Source organism: Drosophila simulans, chromosome 3R (genome assembly GCF_016746395.2).
Source record: "Drosophila simulans strain w501 chromosome 3R, Prin_Dsim_3.1, whole genome shotgun sequence".
NCBI lineage: Eukaryota > Metazoa > Arthropoda > Insecta > Diptera > Drosophilidae > Drosophila > Drosophila simulans.
In genome coordinates, this window is record NC_052523.2 from 3,204,180 (window position 1) to 3,228,171 (window position 23,992).

A 23,992-nucleotide genomic window follows, 5' to 3' on the forward strand; every position below is an offset into this window, starting at 1 on the left:
TCATGCAGGCCAGACAATGACAAATACCGGAGCTGAAGGCCAAAAATCAGCTTACGATCGTTTGAAGTCTGACTCTGACACCTCCTGGAGCCAACTACCAACCCAGATTCACCTCGCCATGAATGAATAATGCCCCTTAGAGATGGGTAGTTGATTACACATTTCGACGGCTTTTTCAGCCGCTCACGCACCATGAATGGAGCCGGAAAAGCACTGCACGTAAAATAGTTCAGTGAACATTGTATTACAACCTTGCTTTTTGGGCAACGAATTTTTTTAGTTTACTACACACTTTGTAGTGTTATCCAGTTAAGTGAGAAATTAAATTATTTTGTATTAATTGAAAATCTGAAAGTAAGTTTGACAAGTCACGAAGTTTGCTCTTAGTATGCCCGACACGATATCACCTCTAACTGCGAATGCAGAGCAATAGGTAGCAGCAGCGCCTTCAGCAATGGCGGACTTCTAGACGAAATATACCCCTGGTTTCCTTATGATTAATCAATATTTCTGTTTGAGTTGCAACAAAAGCGTCGCGTTGCCAAGAGCCAAAAGCCAAGTGGCAGTACCGACGGCTAAGAAGGGGCTGCATGGCCGGATGACTGAATGCTTGACTGGCTGAAAGAGCGACTGAAGACCTGAAATACTGACTGACGATGTCGCTGGCATTTCTTTTCGGCTGCCGCGTTTGACAGATCAGCGTGTGCTGACAGCTTTTGTGTCCGATCCTCTGCCACTTTTGTTGCTATATTTGTTGTTGAGCAACACTGAGCATAATTAATGATGCGCGGCTTTGGGTGCTTTTGAGTTTGGCGCTGCCAATGGAGTTTCATTGTTCGATCGCATTGGTTTCACGCCACTCTGCCCATCGGATTTTATACGAGTATGGCCTGTATCGCGATCTCAGTTGAACGGAGCGAAGTTCTGGCCTTTGATTGATCTGGCTACCGTTCATTTTCACGGTTTATTGCTGATGAGTTATTGAAAATCGAAACCAAAACAAAATTCCCAGTAGTCGGATCGGATAATAATTGACTTTATTTGGGGTGATGGTCTAAGAGAAAGGAGGGAAAAGCATTGGAGTCTGTAATAAATGGATAGTGTATGCTCTGGTCGAGGTTCTACGAACATATTTCAAACATATAAGGATTTTAGGTTTAAATAAACCTGTAAGTAGCTCACATAAATAGCAGCACTATAAAAATAAACATCGTAAGTTGGACCAATATTTTCATTGCTCAAGTTATAATCATTTCGGTCTCCACAGCCAGGCGAAGCATTTTCAGATTTATTTCCGCTCGATTTGAGTCACATTTAAATGCAAGTAATTCCGGCTACTGGATACCACCCCCTCGCAATCGGATTCCCAGGCGGTCGGATAAGGAATCCGCCAACTCACGGCTGGTCAGCTACCAGAAAACCGGAGACGTTCGAGGAAATTGCCGCGTCCCTGGCAGGAAAACCCGACCTGTGGTCAGGCCGACTGCTCACCGCCTCAGGGCGAAAATGGAAAACTCGCGGGTACAAATAAATAATATAAATTCGGATTGAGTGGGGTGCGAGTGACTGGAAAAAGCGCCGAAGCTCGAGATGAAACTCCGCTTGAAACAACCAACGAAATAATGCCTCATTTTTTCTTATCGCCGCAATAAAGCTGAATAAACGCTTCATTTCCATTTGTCTCGCAAGTGAATCGCCCTTAGCCAACTTCAGAGTGGCCGCGTCACTTCTCGAGCGGGGGGATTACATCTGGAGGGGAGGGATCTGTGGGTCTCTGGCCACCCAGCCGGCTGGCCACATCACAAGGTACATTTTACTGGGGAGCTGCAGGAAAAAACATTACTGGAAAAAATAAAACAAAAACCGTTTACACGCCAACTTGGTTTTTTGCCTGCGATTTTTCCTGTTCTGGGTTCTCTCCTCCATCATCGTCGTATTCTCTTTCCACTTCTTGAAGCGGCATTTTTATCGCTTCGTAAGTTTTGCTTATTTTAAACACGAACAGCAACAACAGCTCCTAGAATAACAACAACAACCGGCGGCAAAAAATTATATTCATTGTGAAAAAAATAGGAAAAAGAGAAAAAGCAAAAGTCACTTCCGGCACGCCAAAGGAAAACGCGAAAAGTCTGCGAGTGTAAAGAACGAGAAATGGAGACCGAGAAAAAGATGGACAACCTTACGGCGGAGTGGGGGTAGCTAGTGGCCACAACTTGAGGAATTTCCCTCATCCAATTAAACCGAATATATAAAAAAAATCCCTATTCCAAGTACACATTAATTCGAATAGTATATAATATATTTTATTAGGCTAAAACAAAAGTACCATTGTATTGGATTATTATATCTGAAACTTCCGATAATTTACCTTATACTTCGCTAATACTTAATGTCAACTTAATTGAAAACATTATAGTCTAATGGCTAAGATTACTGCATCGAACATAAATTGTGTTATTGCATTGTTTCTTATTAAATAATTTATATATTAAATGCTTTTATATTACGCGACTCCCCGCACTAAACTAAATACTTCCTCATCCCATTCCAGTTTTAATGGCACCTGACCAATTAACTTTGAGTATTTACATTTTGCTACTTTCAAAGCTTTCAACGCAAACCACTTAGTGTATTTGAGCCACAACAACATAAAACTATTTAAAAATGCTATAAATCTTCACTCGATAAAATGGCTGAGCAAGTTTGTTGTCGGCTAACGCAAATTGGTTAATGGACATTGGCCGAGCAACTTATACCCTAACGTATTTAGAGCTCACTTGGGTTTTGAATACTCAAAAGCTTTTCAAAAACTCTATTTTAGGCTTGGTATTACTTCTTATATTCTTATGTAATGAAAACACTTATATTTTTTTTAAATTTGAATTAATCCACCTGCTTGTCACTATTCGACTTAATCCTGCTTTCTTCAGTTTTAATTTGTCGTGCTGGCCAATCAACAAGTTTTTGGTTTCAGTTCAGCCTAGCTGCTGCCACTGAACGCACAAGCTTTCTGGCCTGTCGCAAATGCAAATTAATTAACGGCTCCGTTGGGAGTGGCTTTAATTGCCGGTCCGCACCAGGCCGTTCTCCGACAACATGGCGTATGCGTGATGCCACTGCTGATAATTGAATTTCAACGGTGTTCGCATGCGTTCAACTTCAACTCGTCGACTTGCAGCTGTGCGATTGGAGCCGGACTTTCTGGTGGAGCTGCTGGTGGTGTAGCCTTCAATTTGCCACAAGCGCCGCCTTTCCGAAATGAGTTATGGCCAGTGGGCTCTACCAGTAAAAATACGCACATTTTTACACGAGTGCACTTGAAATAAATATTTGTCAAGACGGGTCGAATAAAATTGCACAATCAAAAGCTATTCTTTTTGGTGTGAAAAATAGTTAGAACATGTAAATGTTATTCACAAGGAATTTTACCGTCTTGTCACTTCCTAAGTCAAGCGAATTATTTTTTATGAAAAATACGTATAATTATATATATATTAAACCACTATTATTCACTAGTTCTTCTATATTTTTGTTTTGAGTGACTGAGTGAATTTGTCCCCTAAAATATGCTGCTCGTGTGGCTGTTACTGCTGTTGCTCAGGTTGTTCTTGAGGATGTAGCTGCTGCTGCTCGGTCGGCTTGCTCTTGCTGGTTCCCTGGCCGATATTAACCCTCGAGTCAAAGTCTTGGGACATAAATCATTTAAATCACTGGAACATGCAACTGCCTGCCACTAGCCTCCCGAACTGCTTGAGGTCCTTGTTCTATGGCAAAGACATTAAATAAATCGCCTGCTGCCAAATGTTTCACATACGAATTTGCCTAAGCAACTCGCTTTTTGCCAAAGTTTTGCATTTTGTCTTGCCTCCCGTCAAAGTTTGGCGCCCACTCCGTTTCGGGGGTTTTCCGACCCCCGACGTCAGGTCTTACGTGTGTCGTGTCAGCTGCATGTGTAGCTCTTGCCGGGGCATTACACACAGGTGGCGACATATGCTAAATGTCACATAGTTCCTCGGGCCACACATAAACGTATGTACTTACGTTCGCATGATATATAGACACATTTATTTGGCTTATTTATGCATATCCTGGACATGCGAACATATAACAATCGGGAGGGTGTAAGTCAATTGAGCTTGGCCATATTACAGGCCATTGCTGCGAATTGATGAAACGATTATGGAATGATTGGAAACCATTAAATGGGCGTCCGCAGGGATGACAATTTATATACTTTCATTGACATTATATCACCTCTCATTACGATCTTCCAAACATGGATTTGGTTATTTGGAAGCGGCTTGCAAGTTTGAGAATACGATGAATATGTATTACCACCAAAACTCTTTAATAGATGAATCGCATGTGCGAATTCATAAGTACTTGTGCATAATCATCCCCTACTACTACCATACATATTCAGCAGATACAATATCAACATTCTGGTTCTGATAAAAAAGGAGAGATAGGCATATTTCTATCCTAAAGTTAAAGAGATTCTCGCCTTTATTAAATCCATATTCAAAATTAAATGTTTCCCAATAATATATCCAAATCCCGAGTGAATTTGGTTCTGTCAATGCCATCGATTCCATCCGCAGGGAAAAGATACATTTAAAACAAAAGGTGGAAAAAGCAGATCCGAAAATGTTAGTCTGCTCAGTGCAGTGGATGCGAAGGATGCGCACTGCCTTAATTGAAACCGTTTAAATTGCAATTAATCACCCGGCGGTGAGGATGCCACGAATGTTGCACAGTTGTTGCCGAGTGGCGCAGCGAATCCTCGCGGGAAGAGGAGGGGGATAAGCCCGCGAAGGGAAAGGGGAGTGGGTGTTCGGGAAAATGTGGGGCCTGGCCTGAATTACTGTCACCGCAGTGACTAATTTTTATCCTTTTTTGTCCGCCGAGAGCCGATTCTTTGTTTTAATTTGCAGCGAATTAAGAAGCCTCTGGAGCTGAAGTTGCGGTAACTGTTTAATCGCTTTCGATATGCAGACTTAAGTTTGCGGTGGGAGGCAAATGGGGTGGCGTTTTGATAAGTGAAAATATGGGCGACAACCCCCGCTGCGATTTCGTTTGGATGAGGATATGGCTACACTCGCAAAATTATATTCATTTAAATAAATTTAAATATAAAAGAAGATATATATTTATGTTTTCGATTTTTTAACGAATTTTGAAAAGACAATGCTCTATGGTTGCAAAGCCTTTAGTATAGTTTATATAGTATATATTTGTAGTACACAAAATTCGTTAGTTTGATCAACATTGTGTAACATTTTTCGAGTGCACAGAAGACAGTAAACGGGCGGCGATAACACCAACCCCAAGCCCCGACAAACTCCGCCGGACGCACGCACCGGATACGGCTGCGGATGAAGGTATGGGCGGTTCCGGACTCCGGGGGTGGAGTGGCTCCCTTTTTTTTAGTGGAAAAGTGGAAATAAATTAAAAATGGGTGGCATCTTTCTGGCTGCGAGTCTCAAGCGCGTCTGCCACACGTCGACAACGACGCTGCCGGCTTTGGCTCTCGGCTTTTTCAGAAGGTAAAACTTTTGGATAAAACAGTTGAACTTCAAATGTGAATTTGATTAGGATATTTGCATAAAATTCTGTTTCAGCGCCAAGTACACACTGCGCTTCACATTCTCCCCTTCCCGAGAGCGGGCCATAAAAATCCCTCGAACACAAGCGGAGGTTTGGATGGGGATCCGACCTGAGTTGGAGCGTATGCTTGCTGCCGGAAACGGAAGTATATAAGTCAACCTAGATTTGGCTTAGTAACAGCTCTGCTGATACCAAGGACAAATGGCCTTTCAGCCAGAAACTTGCCGAGGCCCGGGAGAAAGCGCTTTAAGGACTGCATTGTTTAAATTTGTACAAAAGTGGTTGGTTAGGTGTAAAAGGTAACGATGAAATATGTGTGAAAATCTTTTATACTTTAACCCCGAATAATATTTTAAAAATCTTTTTTAAAGTTCACCATACTATTTAACTATGTGAAAACAGTCTTCTTGTATCTGTGCTTACTGACGTTTTGATGGAGGCAGACATTTTTCCTTACGGTTCAACAAATCGAAACCGTGTCTGAGAGATGTCATCGTTTAAACCTCATTATTGTGCGTTGTCCTTATGCAATCCAAATGAAACTCTTCCACATATCTTCCCTTTGCCTCTGACTTATCCCGCCTAATAAAGGCACCCTCCCCGGAGCGGCACAATTAGTCTTGCCCATAACAGCAGCTAATAGTTTCGTAAATAGTTTTGGCCAATATTTACATGAGTTGCCTTCTGCCTGGGCTGCTTGTGGGTTTTGTTCCTTTGTCTTTTGCTGCCATTGTGAAAATATTTGTCTTCAAACGACCCATTGTCTCTGGCCGCTCTCCCGTCATTCGGCACGCATCGGGTACACTCAGAATAATTTACCTCAACTGTATTGTAACCTCTTTTGATTGCAAATATATATATTGGAAAAAAATGTAACATTCTCAATTGATGTCCCTATATTACTAAAGAGTCCTTTCAGGTAAAGTAGTAATAAAGAAGTGGGAAGGTAAATACAATTCTATGATGTATTCTGATACATAAAGAAATGTTTTCGACCCTGACTTTCTGTTCTAGTTTGCAAGTAGTTCGACAACAATTTTTGTATCTGAATAAGAAATATCTCTGAGTGCACACGCATCCGCAGTCGCCGCCGTCCACTGCTGACGTGCGTCTGTCTCAAGCTCGTCGTCTCCCATCCGCTTTCTGGGCATATCTTTTAGTCTGCGTCTGCGTTTGTATCTGAATCTATGGGTTTGTTTCTGCATCAGTATCTGTATCTGTGTCTCCGCGTTTTTCTCGCCGTTGTCTGCCTTACAAAACGTGTTCATTACAATCCGCTTGCCATTGCTTCTGCTGCAGCCGCTGCCGCTGCCGCCGATCGGCCAAATGTGTCAGAGCTGAAACGTCATGATTAATGATGCAAACATGTGGGCCCGTCTCCGTCTCTGGGTCTCTGCGTCCGACTGACTCCGACTACGATTCCCAATCCGACTGCGAGTCCGGCTACCTTTACGACTCGAATGCGTTCAGAGGGCAGAGACAAAAACAGCCCGGGGACAGGGCAGGGCATGGGCATGGGAATGGGAATGGAATTGGGAATGCGAACGTAACGTTTTATCAAGGTAAATTAGAAGACGAGACACCCAAAATGTAAACATCGAACTGGGCAGCTCTTGGACATTAGGCGAAATTAGAAATTAATCCTGCCACTAAACCACAGATGGAAACACTTCCAAGGGGGATGGTGTGGGAAGATTCGACTCCGATGTTCTGGCCAGGGGTAGAGTCTCTTTTTTTGTCTACTTCTTCTTTTGGGGGGCGGAACTTTAGAGGTCAGGCAAAATTAATGGGAAATCCTCATGACTGACAAGTCGGAGTAATAGCATATACACACATCATAGATGATCTATTGAGTGAAGCGTAAGAGGAAGTTCCAAATTATATTACGAGAAAAAGACCTTTTATTGGAGAATTGATAAAATAGATTATATATGATGCAAACATTTTATGTAAAAAGTGTATGTATTTGAAAGGTTTATTAAGCAATACCGTTTTATAATTTTTCAGACTCAAAGAATTCAGATAATATTAAAAATAGGGTCGAAACTATTGTTTGAAGATGTATTTCCTTTAGAAACTGATATCATTGAATGCATCAAATTAAAATATCCGAAATGAGTAATAATCACTCCGAAATGTCCTTGTGTGGTTGGTAACCGACTTGGCCAATATACAAGAACTCTAGTCACATATGCCTAGCTTCCAGAGTGGGAGTTGGGTTGGTTATGTCCTGTGAAATAAGTACCCCACAGCCAGCCAATTACAGCACGACAATGCGCTGACCTCAACTCTGCTCCTGGCACACACACTTATGTACAACCTCGTAGCAAAGTGGTTACCGTTTTGTGGCCCAGCAGGAGATTCAAGGGGTAAGTTAGTCGCAGTGGCAGGGAGAGGGTGGGCATGGTGGCTATTGCCAGCGATACAATAATTGCCCTGGGCCAGAACCTTCAACCGTCGCCAGTTGCCAGTCGACAGTGTTGCGGCTAAGCGTGAATTACATACACTACAAGAAATGCTATATGCCACCTTAAGATTTGAGTATCTGGAATATCTTAAGCACATTTCATTAACTTTGTAACGCGTACTGTATGTTTTAATAGTTATGCATCTAATCAAACTTACAGATTTGAATTCGTAAGTTATTTTAATTTTGTTGTCGAGAAAGTTAATACTTGGTCTAACTAAATTAAATAAACAAATGAGCTTGCTGAACTAAATATGTTTCCATAGAACTAGGTCAGAGATTGTCAAATTTACATAATATCAGCTAAACTATTCTAACTCCCCTGCAAGCTTATACGATTTGCATTAAATATGAAAACTGAATTTTAAGGGTTTCCTTCGCGTATTCTAATTGAATCTGATGCATAAAATCCATGAGAACTGCTAGATTTATTAGATGCCAATGGAACATTGGATGTAGTCTGAACTTTACAACTCTGAATATGTACTCTGAATATAAGGCCAACTACTTAGAATCAAAGTAAACACCTTTAAGGATATGTACATTTAAGCTTTATATTGGAATTGCATCCTAGTCTCAGTCTGTCAGCTTAGCCCATTATTATTTTTCCGAGTGCAGAGACCAAAAAAACTGAACGGAGCAAAAAGCGGACCAGCAAGAACCACAACCACTGGCTACAAAAAGCCGCCATGGCGCGGTCATCCATTCATACTCGAACGGGGAACCCAAGGCGTGCAATGGCCAGGTCGGGAAACCTGACATGTTCTTTTCGATCAGACAACGACCACCACCAAAGGGCAAAAAAATGTGTATATACATATATATGTACATGGAGGTGGGCAGTAGGTGGTCGTGGAGGGGTGTGGAGGAGGGGAGGGTGCCTAGTGTTTGTCATTGTGGGTATTCGTGCCAGTGTGTGTGTGTGGAGTACCTCAATCATGTAATTATTTCCTCCGCAACAAAGCCGAAAGGAGAATGAGAGAGGCTTTCGGAGTGTGGTGGTGTGTGTGTGGTGTGGGCCAAACTTAAACTGGTAGCGTGTTTGCGGCTCTCTCCCTTGTCAGCGAACAAAAACACGAACAAGATTGGTCTACATATATTTCTTAAATTATTTATACGATGTATGTATGTGCGCGCACACAGATATATAAGAAAAACTTTCGTGTTTTGTTACTCAATTTAATTCAGGTAAAATATGTATTTTTCCCTCTCTGCGTTTTTTATTTTAAGCCGTGTTTGCGTTGCTGTACCTCTCTTCCCTACCCACCAAAAAAAAAAACATAAACCTAAACTTTGGTCACGAACATGAAAAAGCGGCGTTTCCGTTGAACCGTCTCCAAAATGGTCGACGCTTGATTGGCTCAGTTTCTTCTCAGTTTTTATGGTTGATTTTGGAGCTACTCTAGATGATTTCGAGACAGAAAATGGTCGTCACAACTTGGCCACATCTTTCCCGAGAAACGATATAATTATTTGGCTAAGCAAATTTTCAAGTGAAATTGCTATACAATAATTATAATTCACATTTTTCGCTTTGCGGTTTTTCAAAGATCCCTGTAGGCTGGCCGAAATTGGTATAATAAGATTTAATCAGGCTGCTGCGGTTTGGGACCTCAAATTACCGATTCGCCTTGAAGACTCTCCCACAACGAATGCAAAATGTTTTTGGTTTGGTTTTTATAGTTTCAGGCCAATTGGAGAATCGTATGGTTTGTGGTCGGCACTATTGCGCAATGGGTGAGAAATTGTTTGTTTAGCTGGGTAAGTACTTACTAATGGAGTTATCACCTGAAACGAGAAAAGAAAGAGCTTAATTAGGAATGTGTTTATTAGGAAAGATCATAGATTAATTCTAACGATTACAAAAGTTCCATCGACACTAAATGTGGATCTTTTGCTTAGCTATTTAAGGAGATTAAATTTCTTCTTTAAGCAATTTAATGGACTATTTACAACTGGAAATTTTCATATTCTTCCAGCCATTGCAATTTTTTTTAGTATTGACTTTGACTTGGAATTTAATGGATCTTTTAACAAAGGGATGAGCATAAAGAAACACATTTAGATGCATAAAGAAATCGTTAAATGCTTATTGAGGTGTGAAAATATTTTAAGACTTCATTCACCTGCAAAGGTGCTTACTTGACTGCTTCAACGTAAAGGCACCGATATTAAAACGTGAAGACACGCTTTTTGTTTATCTTTTTCGGTGACAAAGTTGCTCCAAGATACCAACTACACATAACTACATAATATCGGCTAAGAAACTTTCTTTCCTCAAGTTGGCTTGTATCGAGAGTGGAAAATAATTAACCTCAAAGTTCGGAAAGCGGAAGTTTGCCAGCCGGTTTAACGTGGTCAACACATGCAGCACGTAACGAGCGGTCAAGTGCGGTACTTCCTTAAACCCACTGCTACTCAATTCTGTTCTGAAACCCAACTTCCTTATTGAGAAGTTTCGATGGCAAAAAACCAGGAGGAAATCCCAGCCGGGAAGTCTCAAGGAAGCGTAAAACTTCTCTCAGAAGTATATTATTCGGCGAAGGGTGGAGCTCCCAAGCAAGGGGTTGGATCTCGACGATGATGATGATGATGGGCAGGGCAAATAAAATCATGCTGTCGGAAATAATAGCGTCTAGCCTGGAACTTAATTCCTACTGAGTTGGCATCTAGTCTGCCGTCCCCATCCTTTCCCATCGAACTGCTGCCAAGTTTATGCAGTTTCATAAGCAATATTTGATATTTTCGTGCAGCGGCAGCAGCTGCGTGATTAGCAAATATTTTCGTTTGATAATCAGCGAGCATTCCCATTTCTATATGCAGCTGATGAGAAGCTCATGAATATGACTGGCACTTTGAGGGGCCGGATCGGCTATTTCAGTTAAAGATGGAACTGGCTTTAATGGGTGGAGCTGCAGTTACGTCCGGTTCAAGCTCATGGGGATTTTATGTTGATTTATGGACAGCCTCCTATATTTGAAAAATATCTAAAGTATCTTTTCAAAGAATAAAAAGAATGTTCTCCTAAAAAACCAAGAATAACATATTGGAATAATGTATTAAATGGACAACGATTTTCTTTGAGCCATGCGAACTTTTCTGTTTCCCACTATAAACTTTCCCCTTAGTCCCACCTTAAAGTACCTACTGAACCCGAACACACTTTCTAATCATACCCAAAGACCATTTACCTAATTGAAAATAATGTAGCGAGCTATCTATCCATCTGCTAGTATTGTATATGCCCGTGACCGTTTTGCACTCTAAAGTTCCTTATTTTCTCGATTTTCGATCCCGGGCCCGATTCAAGGCAACGGCTTGGACAACTTGGCATTGCCATTGCCATTTCCATTTGGGGGCTGCTTAGGGGCGAATTCGGGCCTGACTGACAGGGAGTAGGTGTGACCGGGCTACTCATTCATTCTGACAGTTTTCCCACCCACTCTCGCACACGAAACGCAATTTGTTGGATTGTGGGCAGTGCCCCTCGAGCAGAAAACACTCGAAAAAATATATATGTAAAACTTACACATGAAGGTCAAAATCCGAATGGCATCCCTATGAGGTTGAGAACTAACTAAAGCACGTTTTAATCTTCATTGCACTACACTTAAATAAATACTAAATTTTCATTAATATTCTTAAATATTAAATATCAGAAAAAATTTTTAAAATCCGAAATTCATCGATTTTTATATTCAATGATAGATGGAGAAATGAGGAACTTCTATATTTTGAATAATTACTTAACAAACGTTCCGGTTGTCTAACCACACACAAAGATACAAGTTTTCTATATTAAAGAGCGAACATTTTATAGTTTTGTAAGAGTGTACAAGTACCACCACTTTTAAATAGGAAAAAAGAAAGAGGCAGGTTTGCTTGTGGCGCCAAAGAGCATTTCTCGCAGGTCGCAAGTCGCGTGTCTCTGGGCTTTCATTTCATTTCAGTGCCAGTCTTTCTTTTTTGTTTTTGGGCTCTTGCAACTAATTTTCATTTCCAACAGAGTGCACCTTTCGCCGGCAGTCGGCGATGGGGATGGGGATGTGGTAGGGGCTGGGTGGAAATCTTATTAAAAAGTGAACAGAGTGCGATAAAATTGAATTTGCATTCAAAAGCCATTAACCGCAGCAGTCACTCAGCCTGCTATCCCCTCTGCACTTTCTAAGAATTTAAAAAACAAGCGAAGAAAATGGAGCTGGCGCAAAATCCTTGAACTCGGCTTTAATGCGAGGCATACACAAATTTTTCGAAATTGGTTCGAATCAATGGAAATTATTATTTCGCGCACATTTTGTTGACAGCTGGTGGCTGTAAAAATCTATACGTGATATAGAGATATCAATAATTATTTTATATGTGCTCGGTAATAATCATGAGCGTTTTCGCTCGACTGGAAAAATATTATTTTAATTGCATATCAATTTCACGCTCTTTAGAGCCAGTGCCCACCACTCCGCATAGCCGTCATTCAATCAGCAGCGAAGCAACAAATTGTTCGAAAACCATTTGGCCAATGATCTGAACGATGCGTTTATAATAATCACCACCCACCGCTCACCTGCCGCGAACTGCCCTCCATTTCTGGCCCACCTGGGTAGCCACCCATTTCGAATTCAAGCTAAGCGATTCGGGGCTATTATAAAGCCCGGGGAACCATGTTGGCCCACGCCCCATGATTCCCATGTGCTGCCTCCACCTTACATATGTGCTCGCCTCTATTGGTTCATAATTGTCCCACTTATTGCTATTTTTATGGCGTATTTCATCCAGCACGTTCGGTCCGATCTGTTCCATTTGTGTGAGCTGTGTATGAATTTCAATTAATAACTCCGAAAGAGTTGTAACCACCAAAAATAAATGTGTTAGTCCCCCCACGTTGGGCATGTGTTTACATTTATGTTTCGAGTGCTCAATGATTTCAGTTTGTACGGCTCATTGAGTCGGCAACAAAAAAGGTGAATACATAGTTTAAATTATATATTTAAGTTTATTTGTTTTACAACCTCTCTTGGATTCTTTTGAATATCAAATTTTGTATATACAATTTATATAAATATATCACTTATCACTAAAAATCAGACCCCATCCCCTTTAAGCAGAATCCATCGATCAACGAGCAGATTGACATAATTATTGGTGCGTTGTATTGCTGAGCTCATCGCATGTCAATTAAAATCACGATTTTCAATGCAAATCAATCAGGGACCTCTGGACTTTGGCTTAGCTGCGTTCAGGAGTTAAGTCAACCACCGAGCAACAATTGATGTATTGCCCAACGGACTTGCCAGACACGAGATGATCACAAAGGTGGAGGAGAGTGAATGAGATTTATTTTTTGGCAAACATGTCAGACCGTTTACAGATGACAAATTCATTTTTAACACGACACAAAAGTGAAAACCGAGTGGGAAAATATGCTTTTATATTATAGAGAGAGAGATGTGTGCCCAGGAAAGCTCACAATGGGACATTGCAAGGCAGATTTCCCAGAGAGCCGTTTATGCGGTCTGTCTGACATTGGACTGTTGCCGCCCTCTCGGACAATCTTTTCATCCATCGGATGTAACATGTGCAGCCAGATAGCAAATACAAAATTAAAGATTCGCCTTTAGTCTGCGTTAAACGTAAGCTCAGCCCGGCCCGAAAAAGGTCAAGTCCAAAATGATGGATGATGCTGTGACACTCACTCACTCACTCACGCAGAATCGCAGAATCTCAAGCCCACATATACGAGTATTTTAAGGGAAGCATCCCCAAGTGACATCTATCGCTCTCTTCATGGTTTGTTTTTCGGGGTTGCAAATGAGCCTGTGTTCGGTGATATTTGCCATCCTTATCACAGGTAGCTAACTCAATATCCGCTCTAAAAATATCCCATAACTTAGCTATCTCTCCGCACATCGCATAAATAATAACTGTTAACAGGGCCCAACGAGCCACAAATTAAAAACTACAAGAACCACTAAAAAGTATGGGAAGTTCTTGAAAATTTACGAGCAGCGGAATCACGTGGCAACCACGCGCGCTCTCCGCTTCAGTTTCAGTTTCAACGCACCCCCACTCCAAATCCCATCTAGCCACGTTGAAAACCCAAGCCGCAGCCAACCCAACCCAATCCAATCGAGTCCTGTCCCGAGGACGAACCCCTCCCAACTCAGGGGTTTCCGCAGCTGTAGATATGATGCATGACTCGGCGGAAAGCGGCGTCGTTGTCGCTCTTCCTGCCCGTCGTCCTTAAGGATTCACATTCACGTGCTAAGCGTATGCGAATTTAAATCTGTTTGCTGCTGGCGCCGAATTTGAATATGGCCCGGAACAGGAGCGGAAGAAATCCTTTGGCCCTGCGGTTCGCCCCTTGCATACAAAACACAGGGAAGTCAACAGCCGATGACAAACAGAAAATCCATTTTCACACAAACATTAGTTTTATTTAAATCACACACTCACATAGAGGGGTTACGGATACAGGGGTTATCCTGGAGTTGGGCCACCACGTGTGTGGATAGGATTTCGCTCGTCCCAGTTGACTTTTCACGCTCTTTTAAATGCCGTTACATGTGGTGGCCTTGTCGAGAGATTCGGTAGCATTAATCAAAACTTAAACATGTGGGTTGTTTTTTTTTAATAAATTTAACATTTTCATACTTGTTTCGAGTGCTGACAGCTAAGATAAAGAGAAGCAACAGGAAATGATGTTGGTACGTGAAGAACTTAAGGTATTTTTATGTAGGCTTATACTTTAATTAAACACAATAACATTTCTTTCATTTTTGGCTTGTATAGATAGTAAATAGAAGTGGTAAATATCTGATTCCTAAATCTAATGGTAAGAACTTTGAGCTCCGCGCAACGGTATAATGCCTTTATTTAAGACTTTTTTAATACGTAAAAGCTATAAAACATACTAGACTTGCTTTGTTTATGCAACTCACCGGAGCGCAACTCAAAAGCCAGAAGTCAGAATCTGTAGTCGGCAATCACTTGGTGCGTGATGATAATTTATGACATTTACTGCCTGGGCTGCATTTTACATTTTTACAGTCATTTGTCTTTGGCAACACCCTCGACTGAACCTGGCTACTAATTACTGCAGTTGGCCTGGCCCATTGATAAGTAAAACTGTGTTTTATGCAAAAACTTGGTAATTTATTAATTTATTATAGTTGTTAGGGACATCCCCCACCTCAGTGACCGCAACCAATCGACCCCCCAGCGACTTCAGTGAAGCGGAATGCAGTGCGATTAGCGTGGAGTTGAGTTACGGAAATATATAGGTGTACTTCGCCTACTTATGATAGCACTAATGCCGACAACTTAGCCCAGTCCTTGCGATAAGGTCGCAAACAAGCCATTTTTATGGCCGAAAATCCAATTCAAATGTTTACAAATCGTTTAAACTCGGATCTCTGCTGATGAGAAGGAGGGCTCTCTAAAAAAAGACATAAAAATAAATCGCGTACAAATTGAAATAATTTCAGATCTGATTTTCTGGTGCGCGGGAAACTGGACAGAGACGTCTCCGGCGAAGAAATTGCGGACAGGCGGGTCAGCCACCACGGGTGGTGGAGTAGAGTGGTTGGTGGTGTCCTTCCATTCCACTAAGTACACAAGAATGGAGCGTAAAAAATTTTTATCGTCGCGGTTTTACGGAATGTGATCCGCGGCGATTAAGTGCGCGGCTTTTGTGTCATTGTCATGCCGTCGTCCTGGCCGAAAAGGGGCGGGGTGGCCTGAGCTTGAGGAGGGGGCGGCTCCGGCTCCGGCGGTTTATTTGCAGGGAGTTCTAAACCCTCTGTAATGTATTCAAATTTTTCCAAGGCGAGGCCAGAGTGTCAGTGCATTCATTTCATAAAATGCTTCTCTCCTCCACTTTTCCCCATTTTCAACTTTTTTCTTTTCCAGTTTTTTTTTTTAATTTAATCGCGGGCAAATATTTCCATTCTTACTGAAACGCTTTTAGCTAAATGAGTGGAAATAAAATTAAATCGATATTGGTTAACGTCAAAGTTTTTAGGGGAAACCTCAAATGACCAAATTGGGGGAAAATTAAAGGACAACGGCAGTGAGTTGGGTAGTGTCCTAATGCAGGAAGTTGATTTGCCTAAATGATTATGTGGTCTATAATCCAGGATTAAGTTACAAAACTCTCTCTTGGTAACTCACAGGGTATATATTAGTTTTATTCATGTAATATAAGACTAATTTAGTTCCCAAATCTTTTTTAAGAATTTTTTATAACGTTGCCAGTAAAGATAAAACATAAAACAGATACATTTTACTTTTAACTCACCGAAAATCGAGAGAAACTCAAAGCATTGTGGTTAAACGTTCTACGATAATTTCGAGGCCCTTTTCCCTTTAAAAATAATGACAAATCAGTTTGCAGATAAAACCGCAGAAAAAAGCTACCAAAAAATGTGGCAGAAAATAATAATCTTAAAATTTACTTGGGCCAGCCGCCGGCTCAGGCTTAACTAATTGTAACAGATTTTTTCAGAGTCATGTTGGAAAGGGAAAGGCCAAGAAAAGCGAAAGAAAAATATGGAAAAACCCTCTGGGGCGTAAACGTCTGGCCGGCATTATCCTGGCTGCGGTGGGCCAATTAGAACCCTTTGTTTGTTCTGGCCAAGACGCCGTGCACTTATCTCCATAATAAAGTCGTAACAATTAATTGAGCGACCCGAAAACGGGCCTCCTTACCCAAAAGATTGAAGTCCTTGAGCCTTCCTGGAGCCTTTTCCTTGGCCCTGGAAGTTTTTCATCGTTTGACGCCTAATTAGTGCTCAAAAATTATTTGACGACCGCCAATTAATTTAATGCTCGGCGACATGATTTTACCTTTTAGAGGCAGTTATCCACGAGAAGTTCTCTCGTTAAAAGGACTTTAATTCTGATTTGGATGTTCTCGAAAGATAGGAAATCTAGCGAGTTGTGCGTTAATAAACCATTGGCATGCTTTAAGCTATCATTCATCAAATAAAGCATTATATTTTTGATAGTGTAATTAAACATCGCATTGTTGATACGCTCCATTAAATTCCCCAATTTTTTTCGCAAAACAAATATTTACTCTTTGTGAAATTTTATAATTTTCTACCATATATTTTTTCTGTTAATATGACCTTGTTAATGTCATAATCATGGGATATCAGTATCAGAGTACCATGAAAACATTTCATCCCTCTGAATATGCGATTTTCCAAAAATCTCTTTGATTTTCTTAGAGTATTCTGAATGAAGAAATATCGCTGAATATTTATCGCTCCCCAGCTTTTTTCGCATTCGCGCCGAATTCGTTTTGAATGAGTTCAACTGTAAAGGTTAAAATTATAAATGTGCGAATGACTCATCATAAATAAAATTAATAAAAGGCACCGCGAACCTGGCCCTGTCCTCCACTTTTTTCTGACCCTGGCGGACTTTGAGACCTTCATTGAGAAAAAGTACATCGCATCAACATAAATATTATGATAAATGGTTTGTTATAATCGTAATCCTCGGGGGGTAAGTTTTGAGTCGTGCCGCACGCATTTTTTATGCTCTTCCGCCCTTCCACCCACGAAACCATCCAGGACCAGGATGAACTGCTACTCCTCTCAATGGAGCAACATATGGTCGCGGGGTGGATTATACAGATGGCGCTTCGAATGGATTGCCGCCTCTCAATAGCCAGGGCCAACGAAGTCAAATTGTTTTTTATTGGTTTACCCCCAAAGCCGCTCCTTTCAGTGAACGTATCGCAGTGTCCTGGGGAGATTCGTTCGCGTATCTCGCAGATACTTGGGAGAACGTGAACATGTTGCTCGACAGTTACGAACTTTTCTTGCAGTTCATTACGCCTAATTAACACTTGATACTGAGCGGAAGTTTTATTGCTTCCCCTTCATGTTCATGTAAACAGGCTAACAAAACAATTTCTGAGGCGAAATACCCATCTTTCCACTCGTGCAACCCATTCAGCGATGTGACTTCAGCCGCACACATTAAAATTCAGGATGCGTTGCGAACAATTTGCGGTAAACAATGTGCGATTGCAAAGGGGGTGGAGGTCCGCGGATTCAAATTGTTATTTCAGACAGGAAACGGAATTTACAAAATTCGGCATTTAATGATATGGCTCAACAGGCCCTTTTTGGTTTGGAGTATCTTGAAGTTATTGCATGCAAAATAGGAGGAAGTATAAAAAGATCCATTACCCTTATAATGGATAATGAAGATTTAACTTCTTCCAATAGTTACAATCGCGATCTTTTGGCAACGAATTACCCGTTTCCCATTCACAGATCCGCCCACCTGAGAATCATTTAGATCGATTACCACTTGACAAGGAATTAATTTGACAACGTTAACAAATTAAACTGTTAAACCAACACAAACACACTAGTCCGCTCGCACACTGAGATAAACAAATGGTCGACGGACGGACATTTACAACATCATTTGTAATCCATATCGCTCAGCATGTCGTCCCTTCTACCCGGCGTGCATACACATCCAGATATACTCGTATAGTGTGCCCGGGAGTGGGTGAAAGATGTATTGACCCTTCAGCGGCGCTTCGGAATGCTTCACGCTATTTATTGGCTCACTTTCACTCCGGGAAACCAGAGGCAAGCGGAGACCCGGACCCGGAGAAAGATTTCTCCCCTCTGGGGAGTTCCTTGACGGTTCCATTTGCCACTCCGCACTGGCCACGTGTTGGGATTTGGCGGTTAAACACACTCTTACACACACTATCCAGGGGATTAGTCCTGCTCATTTGTCAAGAGGATGTGTGGTTGCTGAGTGCGGTCAATATTAATTGGCAATGTATTAGTTTAAGTCGGTGAACACTCTCTGCTCCACAAACATTCGGTTTCGTTTGGTCAAGTTAATTATAATGGACTTGTTTTCTTGATTTTATGTTAACAACAAGAATTTCAGCTATTGACTAATAACTATTAACTGCAGATTTAAAGAAGTAACAGATAAAATTAATATAAAAGATTTAGCTCCATCATTCTCATATTAAATCAGTTTTTAAAACTAATGGTTAAATTTGTCATAAACGCAACATTTTTGTGACGATAACAAAGGACGGTTTTATTACAATAATTAGTTCTAATCGTGCAGTAAATGTCATAGTAAATATTTACCAAAATGTACGACTTGCTTAAAAAGTGTTACTTTAAAGCATTTTTTCGACTTGTGTCAGAATTAAATGATAAATTGAAACTATTGTGTCCCTTTTGCAGACTTTTCCTGCCTCAGTTGTATGCCTTCCTCGGCCAGGAGAACGCAGAGATGGCGAATTTGAGGCACTGGTTTAAAATGGTGCAGCAGCAGACATGAAATTCGTATTTTCTGTGCTGCAACATCGCCAGCGGCGCACAGGCTTGCAATTGCAACGTGCAACGCGGCATTCCCTCGGCATCCGCAGTCCCCTTCGATCGAAAGCAAAAAAGGGGGACAGGAAAAAATATTTTGACAAATGAACCCAAATAACAGGTTGCAATCGCTCTGAGGAAAGGGGCTCGGGTTTTGGGCAAGTCGGACAGGAAAACGTATGGTCGGACAACCTTGATACCTCATTTATTTTAAATGCGGCTGCCTCGATCCCTGGCCCAGCCGTAGTTTTCTGTATTTTTTTATATTTTGTACTCTGCTCGTCGCTTTTCGTATTTCTTGCGCAAATGAAATCGACACATTCGACTCGAGTCGAAGCGAAGGGAAATAAATGAAACATTTCCAGCTTGGTCCGCTCTGCTCTCGAAAATTGTTACAAATGATCGCAAATAACAGATCTTTGCCGGCACAGACCGAGCTGTCCATCAAAGGAGCCGAACCCTCTCGGTGCGTGATCGAGTGTCGAGGTAAAGGTGCAGGGAGGATTGGGAGTGGGATCGGGATCGGGCAGTACGGACATAGAGTTCTGGCCCTGTTTTTCTGGACGGGAAGTGGCGAAGGCGCCGCCATGCTGCGCCTCATTTGATGCAAGGTAAATTGCATTGATTTCGTGATTAATGAGAGTTTCGCATTTCACCAGCCAGTACACGGCAAGAAAAAGTGGTCGTGATAAGATAACCCAATTGATTGAGGTCATCAGTTTAATATGGAAAAATGTCTATGAATATAGCTGACTTTCCATTTAATTTTTGAAATTCAATAGTTTTAGATTGACTGAGGACGCCTATTCTTCAAAAAATGGTTTTCAATATTACATGGTTGATCGCCAAATTAAATACTTTGTGATTCCCCCAGTGTAAGGTGCATGTGGACTCACCCTGATTGTTGTTGTTGCTGCTCTTGCGGGATGTCTTCTTCTCCTTCATCCAGGGATACTCCGGCACCGAGTCCATTCCATCCGGCGTTTGAGGGACAACGCCAACCGGATATCCGACTCCGACGCCGACATTGACATTAACGTTGACGCCTACTCCGCCGATGGCGCCGGATCCAACAGGTGTTCCGATTTTGGGACTCTCCGGACTCAGGTGGTTGAGAAATTCGGCCATCGACGGCTGCGAATTGATGAACCCGCCCTCGGATGCTGTCATCCAATAGGCCGTGTCCGCGCTCCGTTTATCACAGTTCGGGGTCATCTTGTTGACCATGAGCACCGCCGGCACAGGTGGCACCCCCTGCTGGCCGATTCCGGGCTGACCAACACCCACTCCCACGCCACCGACACCACCCACACCACCCACGACGCCCGCACCACCGCAACCAACCACTGGCAGGGACGTCTGCCCAGTTTGCACCTGCAGCGGGTTCAGTGGAGATTCCGATTTGATTTGGGTGCCCATCGAGGTCGTGTCCAAGGAGCTGCAGACTTCTTGCATAGCTTAGATATATTTTTTCTGAATTTAGATTCTTTCTATTTCAATTCCTGAGTGTATTAGATATTCCTTAGCTTGGGAACCTGGAAATGAGAGCCATTTTTGTAATTTCATAATAAATATAAAGTATATAGTCTTTCGAAATACGTAAATTTTTTCATTATCCTTTTAAGAAATACTGGCATCGTTACATAAATTACGTCAATGTTTATTTCATATAGATTTAATACAAATACGTAAATTAGCGAATTAACCATTGTAATAAGAATAAGATTATCACATAGAACAGTAATCATTCCAAAAACTTTGTTAAAAGAATTGATTTATTTCTTTTTATATATATTTTATATTATATATAAATAAAAATGTAATGTATATAAAAAATATATAATATTTTTACAAAGAATTTATAATATGTTATAAAGCAGATTTAGGAATTAAAAATTAGCGATCCAATTTTTCACATTGTAAATGTCAAAAACTTGGCCATTTTTAAATTGCATATGCCAATTTATATTTCAATTAGTCTTTAATTTATTATTTTTAATTAGTCTTTAGAAATTAGTTAGTTTCTGTGCCAGAAATTCATCATTATCGCCTTCGTATTTATTGTCTGCATTTTTACTATTGCTCTTGTATTGATTGCTGCACCTGTGTTTTAAATTTTGGTCCACCTAATTCCGATTAAGATTTGTCTGCTATTAACAATAAATGTAAAGCCTAACATAACAATATTTTAATATTCAATTTAACAAAAAATTAACAGAGTTACTTGGCTTGGTTCTCAGATAGTATATTATTTTTAAGGATTGATAGTCAGTAAGTAATTTAACATATTTTGAATAGAAAAAGTTATATAGCTGTAACATATCCTCAGCACATAAGAAATGCCGCATAGCTAATTTGGCAATTCCGGCAATTATAGAAAACAAATTTTTGGTGTAAACACTTTTTGACGACTTAAGAGACTCGTATTTTATACTAATATGTTGTTTTGAACTCGAAATAACGACACGCATTGATTTTCTCGTGCTTTTGAAGGAAACACTTATTTTTAAATGTAGGCAAGAAATATGTGTAAGAGAATTTCGTACCATATTAAGTTGATCATTTACAGACCACAGTATTCCATGTTTCTCCTCTTACGTTGACATATGCGTTCTTTGTGGAAAATTTCACCGGTATCACTTGGGTCACAGTTTTCACTATTGTCTGCACTCGCTCATAGTAACTGGCATAACTTTTTGTTTATTTTTTTTTTTGGTTTCAACCGGCACAACTTTCGCGATGCGGGTTTTGCGTAGAACTTTAGTGTGTCAGGGCTTATCTGTGGGCCGCGAAAAGAGGCGACAACCGCGACGACGGCGAGGGAACCCAGATCCGAATGTAAATATGGCCACCGTTGTGTTTGCTCAACCGTCAAGTGGTGTTTGGAGTTGGTTTTTCGCTTTCAGGTCGACATCGACGCACACCTTTTGGCAGCCATGGCGACGCGAAAGGCCAACACAACCGACGAAACAACGGCGATAACGACGATAGTGCAAGTACGCGCTGTACAACGGTGCGTATGCGGAATGTGTTGATTTTGTAGAGTTTTGTAGAGTCGCTGCGATCGCTGCAATGGCCACACACGGACACACACTCAGTCGTTGCAATTCGTCTGAGATAGTTTTCTCCACTCGCACTCATACACGTGTGGGCACTAGCTGTCCCTCTCTGGCCTTCAAGAGGTGCGCAGAACCGGTTTTCCAGGGGTTCCTAAAGTGCTTCTCAACCGTACAGTAAAACTTTTGGTTTCAACACGTTTTAATAATATCACTTTTTAGTTTTAAAAATTTTTGAACTATTTTTGTAGCTGTCATATTATTAAATATTATTTTTTAGACACCGAACCGTTTCAGAGCGAGAGCGAGACAGAGGGCTTTTGGGGAGCTTCGTGCGGATCCCGAGAGCTAGAGAGCAGCCAACAACCATTCCATCCAATAGCACCGAACGCACTGAACTGGGATTTTGGGACCCAGTATCAAGGAGTGGCCTAAGCGACAGCCACCGCATCCATCACGCTTTTTCCTGGTCGGCACATGCGCGCTACCATCTGGAAACTGGTTACCATAGCCATTACGCGCAGAGCCCAGGGGGTGGAGTTCACGCACACCGGCGCACAAGTCTCCGGCCCTCTGATTGGCCGGCTCGGCAGTTTGTTTTGTATCTTTGCGGTCGTGTAGCTCGGGAACCCCTGTATCTTGGGCCATCATTTCCGCGGCGTTTTCTTGCCTCACTCGCTTTTTTTCACTTCCAACGCGAACGTGTTGCTTGTGACGGAATTTATTTGGTTTTTGTTATTTACACATTCCGCATCAGCTAAAAAATGAGAAGAAAAAGCCACAGTAGCGAGTTTCTCGCTCTCCGGCTTTTTTGGCTTTCGGTATGGGTATTTTTGACATTTCGCTTCGCTCATCGCTCTTTTTGTTTTGGGCGCCTCTTCTCCTGTCAATCTTGGTGGCATTGCTTTTTGCCTTTTGGCCGCTTTTTCGCCCTCTTTTTGCCACATTCTCCAATCCACTCCGCACAGAGTTCGTAATTATGTGCGGATTTTAATGCACACGGGTGTCACTACAGGTGTAAAAATATTGCCACATTATTCCACTGCAGCTGGGGGTGTTCGTACTTGGACGCTCTGGCGGACAAGTTGCCTGACAGATATAGATATAGAAGGGAGCTATGTGATCAGCAGCCTACGTAGTGACGAAGCGCACCATGAGATTGTTTAAAACTGTGAAAAAGATGTATGTGTAAAAAGAAAGAAACTTTAAGGAAGCATTACGTAAAAAAACAAGCCAAGGTCATTAGAAATATGTTAAAACAAAACAAGTCAAGATAATTTAGTTTGTCAACTGTATCGTCCACAAAAATGGATATTGTTAAAAAATATTTGATTTGTCTGGTGGAGGAATTTTTGAAAATCGAGTTCGCAAAATATATTCCCAAATGATGCACAAGCAGCATTTTTTTATTTGAAAAAATTAATGCACATAATTATTATAAAACATATTTTATTTCCTCCAAAATAAGTAATAATAAGGTAATCAAAGAAAGA

General features: G+C 41.3%; 1 protein-coding gene across 2 annotated transcripts in view; it reads right to left on the minus strand.

The window, feature by feature from the left end:
* The window catches only part of LOC6727003 (homeotic protein proboscipedia), a 32,446-nt gene extending 9,469 nt beyond the window's left edge, over positions 1-22,977 (minus strand). For both annotated transcript variants that reach the window (XM_016175880.3, XM_016175879.3), the window contains exons 1-3: positions 21,990-22,977; positions 20,340-20,978; positions 9,848-9,862 (exon numbers count right to left, since the gene is read on the minus strand). In XM_016175880.3, the coding sequence (XP_016033496.1) occupies positions 9,848-9,862; positions 20,340-20,898 (574 nt within the window). In that variant the 5' untranslated portion in view covers positions 20,899-20,978; positions 21,990-22,977. The remainder of the gene's footprint in view (positions 1-9,847; positions 9,863-20,339; positions 20,979-21,989) is intronic.
* Positions 22,978-23,992: the final 1,015 nt, after the last annotated feature.